General features: G+C 39.0%; 1 protein-coding gene across 7 annotated transcripts in view; it reads left to right on the forward strand.

Annotated features, from left to right (window-relative positions):
- Window positions 1–13,559, forward strand: part of TCF4 (transcription factor 4) — a 346,179-nt gene that overhangs the window by 164,072 nt on the left and 168,548 nt on the right. For all 7 annotated transcript variants that reach the window (XM_040632487.1, XM_040632484.1, XM_040632490.1 and 4 more), the window contains exon 6: window positions 6,530–6,594. In XM_040632487.1, the coding sequence (XP_040488421.1) occupies window positions 6,530–6,594 (65 nt within the window). The remainder of the gene's footprint in view (window positions 1–6,529; window positions 6,595–13,559) is intronic.

Here is a 13,559-nt window from a genome sequence, read left to right on the forward strand (position 1 = left end):
CCACTAAGCCCCCCCCCCCCCGCGCCCCGCTTTTCTTTCTGGTCTCAATTTAGGAAGAAGGGGAGGAAGAGAATTTTCTAGGCTGTGGAATGACTAGTTTATCTGCTGAAATTGAGTTGTAATTGTTTTAGCATCAGATTTATTAAATTTGGATTTTTGAATGCCTATGGATTGAAGACCAAGTTGTCCTGGTACAGCAGGATTCTGTAGGAGAGAACCAATGCTCTTCGAATTGTAGAAATCAGAAGAATAAGGTCAATTTCTGATTTCTTGTGAATGCAGGCTCTCAGCACCAAACAAGGATCTGGGGTAAAGTTGACCAGCTAGTCAGAATAACAGAGGTGTATCTGCATAGAAACGTCACCAATAGTGAACATTGATTTTAGGTCGATTTAATTAAAATAAAACACGATTTTTTTTACTTATTTCATAGAAAATTACAAACATATATTAACCTAATACGTTCATAGTGGTAAGTTATTTTTGGTTTTGTTTTATAGTAGTAGCTCCCTAAGTTCCTTGTGACTTGTATTAAGAAACAAAAAAGTATGGGTTAGGTATGTGTATTCACATAAGTTTAGGAAAGATAGTATTAAGCTAAATTAAATGTCTTCACTGCAGGACTTGTCAGAGGCTTTAACATGTTAAGATATAATGTACATTTCTGGGGGAGGGTGTAACATTTCTACACACATGTAGATAGTGTGTAACATTTCCTAGGCTCTTTAAATTAGCCTTCCTTTTGTTTTGGGGAGCCTGTTGTGGGGTTACTATTCCAGAGAAGACCCTTGTGAGCGATGCTGCATTGTCCGATATTATAATGTTATTTTTTTCTTCCACTCTTCTCTGTGCATCTTAATACGGAGTCATACTCTTCACACAGGGAATGTGTAGAGATGCAGTCTGCTGCCATGTTCTTGTTGATTAGTTGCTTCAAGTTAACATGGAGATGGTTGCAGCTTATTGTACGACGTCACGGGTTCTGGTGTATACCATTCGCACAGCTCTAAAGTACCAAGAGACCTTTTAGGGATAAAACACCATGTAAATGTAAATTATTACCACCTATAAGACACTTTCATTAATTTCATATCAAATTCATGAGTGTTTTGAGCTCTGGGATTTGAGTCTTCAGTATTGGGCTTCCTGCTTATTTATAGATTTTTTTTCCCCCAGAGTTTAAATACCAACAGCACAGAGTAGTGCTAAGAGCACAGCCTTTGGAATCAAAGTGCCAGGGTTTGAATCCTGGTTAGGTCACTTACTGCCTGTGTAGCCTTGGGCAATTTTCTGTATCTCAGTTTCCTCATCTACAAAATGGGTGTTTATATCATCTGCCACCCAGCGTTGTTGTGCAGATTGAAGAAATCAGTCTGCATAAGCCCTTTGCGTAGTGGGCAAAAATACATAGCCAGGACTCAGCTATTCTTATTTGGGTAAAGGAGGAAAAGTGAGCATGGAAAAGATGAGAGGACTATAAATAATAACCTCATGTATATTTTCAGAACCACCAAAAATTTCAGTCATTGCTTAAAGAAGTAGTCTTTTCAATATGCAAAATAATAATCATCACCATCATAATCATAATACTAATTAATAGGGTACCAGGGATGTGTTGGGGTGGGGACAGGGACAGAGATTTATTCTGATCCGAACATGGTTATGATGAGTTCCCTAGTCTGATGCCAGGGAACAAAAGGCTCATTCTTCAGTTCCCAGAATGAGGATTAACAGTGAAACAGCCTTGCTTGGTTTGTCCTGAAGCATCAGATAATTTTTCATTAAGGCTTTTCATGGGATTCTATGTTCCACTGGTACAGGTGCATCTTTTTCAGTGGTGGGTGAGATACCTACCATTTATATATAATTTTAAAAGTATGAATGAAAGACTAGAAACCCAAACTTGACCTTGTTATCACCTGCTGGTCACCCAACAGTGCGGTCTTCTGCGCCACAGCTTATCTGCAGAAATCATAGTATCAATAAGTTGTTCTTGTCTGTTTCCACGTGGATTAGAACGTTCAGGTGTAGTGATAGACCAGAGCTGATACTTCTTGGATGTATCCCTGTGAATGAATGGGTTTATGAGATCATTTTTCCTTCAAGTAATATTTTCATTCTCATCCAGTTCCCTTGGCATTCTCTTACAGTAGGATACCACAGATATACTGAAAGAACAAATTAGAAGTCAAATAGAAAATGATATAAGAATATAAAAGTACTAAATTTGGAATTATATAGACATTTGTTAACAATACTGTCCCCAAACAAAAAACATTTTTTCCCCTTATCCTTCCTGGGGCAACCAGATAAAGGATTATTGACTAGATCAACACAAATTTTTTTAAAAATTGGAAGCAGCTTATGTTTTCTGCTTAGATTAGTTTTTCAAGGGCAACAGAAGAGGCAAAGGAATCCTTTATTGATTATCAATTGCTGCCATTTTTAATAGTCAAATTTAAATGTAGGTTTTAGCAGCTGATGGGTTCAATTTGGTCAAAACACGTGTTGACTTTCTGGATTGTTTGCTCACTGTAGATGCTGACTTGTTCTGGAGAAGGGGCTGCGTGTTGATCTCCTTTGTCTCCAGGAGGATTGATTGACGGATGTTGTGTCTGCTCATTTACAGCGTTTTTCTTGCTTAATTTAAAAAATTGTGACATAGTATTACATGTTCCTTGTATACATCATTTTTGCAGAAGAAAGTTGTTTAGCCAATATGTCGACTTAGTTTATATGAAATCGTCTCTATAGCTTTCATTCAGCCTTCAGTGTGCTCCATTAGGTCATATCATTCGCTTCATGCAAGGCAAATCATCACCAGCAGCAAAATTTAACATTTGGTCCTTTTAGGTATAAAAATGAATCAAATGCCTGACAAGATTGGTTTCTGGTATATATTTCAGAATCCCCCCCCCCTTTATGGGCATACAACAAATGTTACTAACGGGTACTTTTAGTTTCTAAAATATGGACAACAGTACTCCATGCAGTAAAAGACTTGAGCGATTAATGCTACCCTTATGCCTCTTTTGAGTAGTTTTAGCCATGGGGCTTGGCACTGCCACCATTGTCTTTGTGCCAAAAAATATCCGCAGCGGCTGTCGCATTCTAGTACTGGAGGGTCGTCTCGAAAATTCCGCAGTGAACGCGCCGGGTTTGTTCATCACTGCTATCTCTTTTAAATATTGGGAAAATAGGGTCTTTCGCTCTTTCAAAGCTCCGTTGTGGTTGTGGGGATGGGGGGAGGTGGGTGTCGAAGAATGGAGAAAGGAGGAAAGAAGCTGTCCGCGCCAGCCAGTTGGTCTAAGTGACAAAAATCCATGCCTGACATAGAGTAAACGCAGATATTGAGGGGCTTTTGTGTTCATGAGCACAGATAGTCACTTAAGAATCCTCCTCAAACATGTTATCAGCGCTCTTGAACATTTTATTATCTGAAACAAATGTTGCAGTGAATTTTAAGCAGAAAATCGACATCAAAACCATAGCTAATTTTTAATGGGCAGTTTACACAAAAGATACATACACATATATATATATATATGTATATGTATGTGTGTACGTGTTTTAGAAACTGAGATGTCATTGTAAAATGGCTGCTGTTTGTCATTAGCAAATGATGGGAATAGATCTCATATGTTTGAGAAGGTGTTGGGTTTATCCACAGTCCCTGATTATTTTGCTCCCAAACAGGGGTTTGGGCTCTGAGGGCAGATTTATAGTTGAATTTGGAAACAAAAAGATGTAATAAAGTTAAAGGCTTACACTATCAGAATGAAATGTGTACGCTCAGAATCTTGGAGCTATCTCTTTGATGGTAAAAGTGGATGCTACAGATGAAATCTTTACAAGGAGCATAATCCTAAAAAAAAAAAACAGCAAAACCCAAAAAAAAAAAAAAAAAAAAATAAAAAAAAAAAAAGTGCACCTCCCAGCCTCCTGCTGGCTGCGCTGCCTCTTTGGTACCTCGCAGACTTCGACAGAGTCCTGGACGGGTGCCCATTGATGTCATGGAAACACTCAAATTACTGAGAATGATTCATGTCTATGCTGGTCTCTTATCCTCCCCCACACAAACAGGAGTAGATTTTTAACCCTGACAACTTGTAATTTGCAGTGGGTTTATTTTTGTATCTGGATAAATATTTTTTAACAAGCAAAATTAAGATTAAGCAGTCTGTATCTGATATGATAGTAAAGAATGCCGGGTCTGTGTAGCCAAGAGTACTTTGGGGACTCTGTGCAGCGTGAATTCATATTCTCTTCTCTCCCTTCCTTCCTACCCCTTTGCTCTTTTCATTCCACTCCTCCTCTCTAGATTTCTCTCCTTTCTCTCCCATTTATTTTCATTCATATTCTCTCTCTCTCTCTTTCTCTCTCCCTTACTATTTGCACTGACCTTCTTTAAAATAATGGGTGGAATAGTCCCAACATATATATATGAATTGAGACAAATCCTGGTAAGAAAATTCATCTCTCCAGGTCTATGTGCTGGAGTCGGGTTGGGAAATAATGCCAGCTGGTGAGATTCTATAGGGGATAGCTTCAGTAATTCCTTCTAGGCAAAAGAAATAGATAACCCTTCTTCCTTCTTACTGTATTTTGCAATCCAATTTTTGGAAATTACCCAAACAGGACACTAGACGTTCAATTTCCTAGGAAGTCAGAGTAAATTCTGCTTTATCCATCTATCTTTCTGTCTGTCTGCCTGCCTCCCTACCTCTCCAGACCTGCTTTTCTGGCAGTTCAACATGTGCATATGATGTCAAAGGGAACTATGTGGTAGTTGTGTTGAGGCTTTTTAGACGCAAGAACTTAAGGAAGGACATACATCATTTCATAGTTCATAAAGGTTGAATTTCTCTGTTAGTAATATTTAAAAGGGTATAAGTAGCCTACATTTGACTTACACAGAAGAGTAAATATATGTATATGACCATTTATGCTTCTGAAATGGGTAAATACATCTTTGCTTTAATGTAAAATCCTCATACACTAGGAAGTTATTCTCTTAGATCTTTCAGGACTGACAGTCTATGAGATGGTATCTTGTTTCATTGGAATTGAAGCTGATATGGGCATTGATCTTCTACTTTGCCCTGAACACTATACCAGAAATGGGGGAGCAGTGGGGAGTGTTTTCCTAAACCTGAGATTCACTGAAGCCAGTAGGAAGGTTAATACTGAGGGAGAGAGGGTTAATTTTAAGATTCAGGTTTGGCTTTCTTTGAAAATCACCTTCCATTTTATGTATGTAGTGACTTCGATACCAGGTACACTTTTGACAAGATAGAAGATTTATTAAAGATCCGTTCTTTGTACGGTGTCAGGAAGGTGGACTCTAATAGCATTGTCATTGAACCAAAAGATAAAAAATGACTGCCGTTACTTTTAACATTTATTTTAACTGGAGTGGAGGGAGGAAAACTTGGGGGTCATAAACTTTAGAAGGATTTCAATTCTGTCTCTCAAAATACTAGTTTTGAATCTTCCCATTGGAAAGAAGAATAGTAGAGTCCTGGGTAAAGTACTACGTCCCCCTCAGCTCTAGTCTTGAAGAGAGGAGTATCCCTCCGTCTTGGGTGGGGTGGGGTTGGGTTTGTCTTTTGGATACTTGGTCATGCCACTAGTCCTTTTTGATGTCCTAATATGGATCAATTTTCTATGACAACTCCTTACATGTCACTAAATGCTACTGCTGATAGATCTCTCGTTATGTGGCTTCATTGTCTCCCTTGCAGATTAGTAAGGCTAAACATCTTAAAAAAAACAAATGAGGAGCCTTGATTTTGTCTTTAGATGTGGCCAAATAGCACCTGAGGCTGTGTAGAGCCATCTACAGATACAGACTGAGTTGTTAGACTTGGCACGAGACATGGACAGTCCATTATCCCTTGTTCCACGGGGTCAATTGGTAGAATATGAACTTGGATTCAGAGGGGACAATTTTGCAAAAGCCCCCTTTCCCCAATGCAAATTCCATCATCGCCTTGATCGTGATGGGGTGTACCCCTGGGAAAGGGAGTTTAAAAAAAGAGAGAGAGTCTCAGAATTTTGAGTAGTTTCTCGCTATTTTCACCATCTGGAGAGCCTTGATTGATTAGCTTTGGCCTCACCATTAAGTGTCAATATAATCAATGGGAATTACTAGACTAGGGTCATTACATAGATAATTTGCCTGCTGTGTAAATAAAAATGAAATTGTTTAAATTTTGCGAGAGAAAGAAAGTGAAAATAAGGGCTGACAATTTGTTTGTTAGAGAAAGTGGAGGCCATTGGAATGACAGTTTTTGGAAGTGTGGAGCAGTTTGGCTAAGAATAGGAATGAAGGATATTTTTTTTCCAGTTTATCATAGCCAGAGTGAGGAAGTGTTATTCCCTCTCTTGCTTGCATACATTGCCAGTAGTGCCTACTTTACGTATGTAAACATCGGGGAAGAGAAGTGGATGTCTGTTACCTGGAGATTTTTTTTTTTTTTTTAAGGAAAAACATAATTTACACTTTTTTTGTTGTTTCTCTTGGCAGGTAAAACGGAAAGGGGCTCATACGCATCTTATGGGAGAGAATCAAACTTACAGGGTTGCCACCAGGTAAGTGAGAATCTTGCTTGGGGAAGGGTTGAGAGATTGAACCTGGTAAATCGGTTTGTTTTGTAAATTAGGTGATGCATTTTCAAGCGTGGCACTAAGATGCACCGAGAGTCTGCCGACGCCTCTCTCTTTTAAAAAGTAATGAAATAGCACAGAGCTTGGAAGTAATAAACCCCTCGTCTCTAGATCCCTGCCGCATCAGAACTGCCTTCACTGGCTTGTTTCTCTTTTTTAATCCATCAGCCGGTACCAGTGGCACTGTTTGCAAACTAGCAATGTCGGTTAAAGTGGTTCTATCAAAAGAGTTTATTTGCAATTAAGAACTTAAGAATTTCTTACACTAGAAATACTTCGTGCAGCCATGTGTCAGACCCTGGGTTCGGGTGGTTATTGCCCTAAATTATAGTTTTCATAGGGGCTGGATGATGTTGTGTGAAAACAGGGTTGTATTGAGGGATAAAAATGTCTGTGAAAATATGATTTGTTGTCCCTTTTTGTTTCTGAATTGTTTTTGGCTGGAAGTCAAGGCCAGCAGGCTAACAGCAAAGCCGTCTCAAGGGAAGCATGCGTGAGCTAGAAAAATAAGAGTACTTTAATGAAATAATAAAATGCCAGTGTAATACAAAGGTATAGCATGTGTGTGTTTGTGTCTCTGTGCACTCTGCATTTGCATACTTTGCACTCTCCAGAGAAAGCCCAGTTCTAAAAATACCACCCAGAGCCAAAAGTATAAGCTTTGTTTTAGGACAATTGAGTTTTTATAGATGCTTTCTTTTTAACTTCAGTATCGGTATTAATCGTATGTTTAAAATCTTTTATTTTGCTTAGAATTTAGACTTTTTTTTTTTTTTTTTGTAAGTGCGTTGGTTCCTTACTTGGGAGAACTCTTGATAGAATTTAATAATCCTCTCTCATATTCAAAGCTCTCTACCCAAACAGAATATACATTCTTCTTATGCTAGAAAGGGAATGCTTGCTCTCGAACCCGCTCACCCTCCCATTTTCTTTAATGATATGGGAAAGAAATTCGGTTTTGAATTTTTGAAACAACCTGCTTCATATACCCTGGAAAATGTAAGCAGACAGTTTCAGCAATTAAACAGCCTATGAAGGACGTTACCTTTATGTATCAGTCATATGTCACTAGAGGTGGAATTCTGGTGGAGGTTGATTTTTTTTTTTTTTTATCCCCCCTGGATGTATTTGCATTTTTAAAATTGCCTCCTCTGGCCCAGCCACCCCTTCAGTCCTGTTCGGCATCTGAAAGCTTGGTTGCAATGAGGTGAACCGGTGCTTGGTTAGAACTCCTGCCACACAGGCTGCACGGTACAGTTCATAGCAGTTTGTTTGGAAAGAATTCTGCAGGAAAGAAATTTACAGCCATTCCAGCACAACGGAAACATCTTTGGAATGTGAGTGCAAATGTTCGGGGCAGATAGCTCGGGCGACAAGCCTCTTAGTGCCGAGTCTCTAGTGTAAAGCTCCCCATTCCTGCAGAAGAGCCAGTTCCTGTGTATCTGGTTTCTGAGGGTCAAGGCAGAGGTCGTTAGAGTTTGGGGGAGAAGAAAGTTGACAACATCCTTCCTTTTTGCAGATGGTCATGGCAGAGGTCTCTGTTTTCGCCGGGCCTCTTTTTCTGGTCAATGAGAGAATAGGCTTCCTCGCCCCTGTATCCTTTCTTACTAATAGGAATTGGCGTGATTCCTCACAGACACAAAGATTTCCTCTGCTGAGTAAGCGCGAGGCCCCTTAACTTGTTAAAGCATCATCCAGACCGCGTGAGTCTGTCTGTGTATGTGCAGGGACGCAGACCCTCCCTCGGTTTGTGGGAAATACTTCCCTCGGGTGAAACTGAAGTTATTTTTTTTGGCAAACACAAGGTGAGAAGTGGAAGGGGGCAGAGGGTGGAGTAGAGGTGGACGGACTGGTGTGTGATGGCTGAATTTCTGGGCCTTGGAAAGCTCATTTTGAGACATTCGTGTCCAGGAAAATTCTGTTGTATATCGGAGTATGACTGCATGTGCTTTTCTTAAAAAGTCTTCATAATGTAGCTGTGGAGTGTGGAGATTTCTCTCTTTCTTATTTCTGCTTCATGGTTGTGAGTCTTGCAAGAACTGACTATCTGTGCTTAGCATGGTCTCAGCAGTATCCATAAACAGCATGATCACTTAAGGATAAATAAAAGCAAAATTTCGGAAATTCCCTGATTGAGAAAATAGGGGCTGGAGCGGAAAAGTGCCCATATTATGAATTTCTGCTCTCCGTGAAATCTGAGAATAGAGCAGACCATAGTGTGTCTTCCAGTGAATGTTTCTCTTGTGCCGAATTGCTTTTTGAATATCCCTGTCTCCAACACCAGCTATGCAAACCAAAAAGAAAGGCAAAGTCTCTGGTATCTTGGGCTTCAAGTCTAAGTAGCAGATCACAGCTGAAATGATTCCCCACTGTGTGGCAAGGTGAGTGGCTCTCCTGGAGAGGAAGCTTTTGTTTCTCCTGTTTACTACATTCTAGAGATGCTGGGTGGAAATCCTTTAGATGATATGCCCTGAGGAGCTCCAAAAGCAGCTTTATCGTATTATAACAATGTATCCTGTGGACTTAGAGGGATGAGCACTGTTACATGTGAAGATGCTTATTCCAGTCCCAATAGCCTTTTGTTTGGTGTAGAGAAATAGTGGTGGTAAGCAACAGGTAGCGAAACGCTGTCCTGGAGAAATAAATTGTTATTTTGAAATGTATGTTATCTCAAAAATGTATCAGGTTAAAAAAAAAATATATATATATAAATAATATGATTATATATGTATATATAATCTCCATTCTGTTTCTCTTGAGGATTTAACACTAATAGTGATAGACACGTGGCTTTTTAAAAAGCAGATATTTTAGCCAAAAAACAAATGCTGGCAGGATCTTTATTAAGTTGTTTTCATTTTAAATAGTAATGGGATAATATGAATTCATTAATGCATTTCCACGTAAAATTATCAGAAGTACACATGGTAACTTTTTCAGACTTTTGAAATTGTATAGAAAATGAACCAATAGACAAAGCAAAGCAGCCAAATGGACTTTTTTTTTTTTAGTTCTCACTAAATATGGCAAAACTAATTTAAATCAAATTGGGGTACGGAAATCACACCCAGGCTTAAAATGTTCTTGCCAAATTGCAACCTCATACTACTTTTACTGGCAGAGAAAATAAAATTTATAATGGAAAGTCTGACAGAAATGAAAATGAGCGGAAATAAAGTTTTTCGCAAGATAGTCCAACCTTAATATGATAACCAATAGCTAATACCTAATGGGCATCACTGCAGATGACAAAAGGAAAAAAATGTCATTTGCTTTTGGCCTCTTTTGCTGCTTTGAAGAGAATGTTTGGCGATTGCAAACTTTTTTATCTTGCCGAAATCTTCTGTTTTTGAATGAAATGATGATGTCAACACAAATGATTGTTATTAAGGCAGAAGTTTTCCCCCTAAATGGAAGTTCAGGATTGATTATCAGGAATTGTTTGTCTTTTCTTTTTTGGAATATAGCCCAGGTCTATAGCAGTGGTTTCATTATTAGTATCTCCTGGGCAAGATGTGTGTGGGGGTGTGTGGGGGGGGTGTTGGGGGTGGGGGGGTGGTGGGGGGGTGGGGGTGTGCACTATATGGAAAACTGGGCCCTATCTGAGACCAATTAAATTAGAATCTTATGAGTTGGGCTTTTGCTTTTCTGACAGTTCCCCAGGTGATTGTACTGTGCAGCTAGGTTTGATGATTTCCTAGAATGGTCTATAGGAATACACTCTATTTTAAAGAAGTGTCCAAAAGCTGGTATTGCCACTGACCTTGAAAAAGCTTTTAGACTTCTTGCCTTAATTTGATTATTCAAGACATGGAAGTATATTGCATATGTACTTCATTGAAAGGCAGTGAAAATTCGTGATTTACTGAAAATCAGGAAGATGCCTTGAAGTCTTTACGCGAAATTCTGCAACTCAATGTCCCAGCCCATATCTTGTTTTCTCAAGTGAAGTCCAAGGCTTTAACCTCATCCACATTCTTTCTTTTTCTCAGCAAGTAATCAAATGAGACTATGCTGATAAAGTTATTTGATGTTGAGATCTTAAAACTGACAGGATTTAAGAATTAGGCTTAATCTCAGATACTTTTGTTAAATTCCAGAAACTTTGAAAGTGTATAGAAAATGGGTTTTCTCTATATGAAATTGGATTTGCTCATAAACCTCATTGTTTTGGGTTCATTGAAATAAAACATTATAGTTGGTTCTGAAATGAATGACACATTGAAGAATTGATTTTTTTTCTTTTAATTATTTTTATTTTTGATGCAAAAAGAATTTACAAATGACTTCATTCTACAACTTTGGGCTCCTTTAAGTTTTCCTTATCTAAAGTCAAAATGGAAAGGATATAAGCAAAGAAGGCATGAAATCCTTTATCCCTTCTTAAGAAAAATGGCTATTTAGATCTTGTGGAAACAGAAATACATCTTGTTTTTTTTTTTTAATTTGACATTATGCTTTGTTCACGGTGGACAGTGGGTCAGTCTGGGTCTAGTGCTTCCTTCCTAGGACCTTCCTCCATTCACGTACTATGTCTGTGTCCCGCCTTAGCACCTCAGGTCCCCTTCATAGTGCCTCTTGAATTTGCCATTACTTATGTTTGTTGAATGCTGGTTTCCACCAAGATTCTGTAGACTCCTACAGGGCAGGGACCTCGTCGGCTTTATCTTGCTATGTGTACTCTGTGCCTAGCAGGGTGGGGATTGTGATATCCTAATGCCTATTTCCCCTGCATCATGTTTAGGAATCATTTTGAGAGAGGGAAGTCTGAAGATGGCAATGTATGAGAACCATATTTAGCACTGGTCTCATACCTACAAAAATGAGAAAATCATATTGTCTCAAAGAAAGCCCTTTGGAAGTCTGCCCTTCTGTCGTGCTGTGTGGGCCCTGGAAGGACACAGAGGTCATACTGTGGAGAGTCCCTCATCCCTCACCCTCAGGGATCTGACTGCCAGCCTGGTGGTGGTCTCACTGTTCGAGGCCTGAACATTCTGAAAGGAAGCGACAAGGGAATTCTATGTTCTGTGTTTCTGCTGGGCGCGTAATTGGAACCAAAGGTCGCAATCCAGTCTCATCCTTTCTGAGTGTGCCGGGGAGGACAGTGGGACAGAGTATTTAAAATCATGACGACTTCGGACCTCCCAGGGCCTGAGTTTGCCGTGGGTATGCCATTGTGACTCTGCCCCAAGCAGGTTTTCAGGGCACCAGCTTGTTTGTTTGGGGGCATGCTATGGGTGTGCCTCTCACCCAACAGCCTCCCCAGTGCTCACCAGAGGGGACAATGGAACCATTCTTTCCTTGTATTGGTAAATAGATATTTATTGGCCCTCTACTGATCTGTTAGGTATCTAAGGAGAAAAACAAAGGGAAGTTCTTGTATACTTTCCCTTCAACACCCCCATTAGCAGCTTTCTGGATATCAACAGAGACAATCAAGCTCCATTTATTTAGTTAAAAAATTTTTTAGAAATCTTATATAGTATAAATTTTCAAATACTCAGAAAAGTTGAAAACGATAATAAAATGAAATACCATATACCCACCATTTAAACAGTTGTTAATATTTGTTATATTTGCTTCATGTATATAAATACATACACACATTTTTCAGTGAACCATTTTTAAGTGGCAGACCTAATAAGATTTCACCCCTAGATTTTTCAGCATGTGTCGTTTAAAATTATAAACACTTAAACATTGAAATGAAATACTGTTATCACCCCTAAAGAAAATAACAATAGCTTCCTAATCTAATACCCTATTTGTATTCAGATTTCTTCAATTGTGCCCCCATGAAAATGTCTTCAATAGCTTTTTTTTTTCCGTCATTGCATTTATGCGTGGTATTTGGTTTCTATGTCTCTTTATGATTTCTTTTAAACTAGAGCAATTCCTGTAATTTTTTTTAAAAATGCTGTTTACTTTAAAGAAATCAGGCCAGTTGTCTTGAAAAATATTCTCCCATCTAGAATGATCAGAATTTATTTCTTTGTGGTGCTGTTTAATTTGTTAAATTAGGTCAAAAGATTTCTTCGTATGGATGTTCCACATTTTTGGCCCGAGTAGTTCATAGATGACGCTGTGTCCTTCATACTGCATTCCACCTGGAGGCATATAATGTCAGGATAAGTTGCTATTGGTGATGCTAACTTTAATCACTTGGTGAAAGTGGAGACCCCCAGATCTTTGTATTGTAAAAAAAACCTTTCCCTTTGCAAAAAGGGAACCAGTAAACACTCTTGTGTTGCTACATTAGCACTGGGCAAGTACCTGGTTCCGCAGTGGTCTTTGACCTGATGGTTTTAGCATGCATTGATGATGCTTCCCTGTACTAGATTTCGAACTAGTGGTTTGTTCAAAAAACTCCATCAGTCCATCTCCGTTTATAGCTGACATTCTTCTGTGAAAAGCTTCCTTTCATTGTTCATATTTTAGCGCTGGTAATTTAAGTACTTCATACATATACAAATAAATGTTAATAATGCTTGTATTAAACATGGTACTGGAGGGTACTGGGAGCATTAAAGCATTCTTCGAATCTCATAAAGTATATTGCTAAAACAACAGTTATAGCTCAGCTAAAGGTCAGAAAAGCTTTAATTGCAGGAGGAAGGGGGTAATTATAGGTATGTTTCCTGGCAAACTAAACTCTACTATTCTTTTGCTGAAATTTGGGACCTTATGACAATCTGTATCCCTCGTTGTTAGATTAATCTTGTCATAAACACTGGAGTTTCTCTAGATTCTCATATTGCTCCCTCTGTACTCTAGTAATTATTCTTGAAGACCTCATGAGGCTGACCGTCAGTGGCTGACCCATGGGGTCTGGTAGGCAGCTGTGTTGCTCAGGGTTGCTCCATGGAGGGACATCGAAATAGTGGGTCTGG

The sequence above is a fragment of the Ursus maritimus genome, unplaced genomic scaffold (genome assembly GCF_017311325.1).
Source record: "Ursus maritimus isolate PB19 unplaced genomic scaffold, ASM1731132v1 scaffold_18, whole genome shotgun sequence".
Lineage (NCBI taxonomy): Eukaryota > Metazoa > Chordata > Mammalia > Carnivora > Ursidae > Ursus > Ursus maritimus.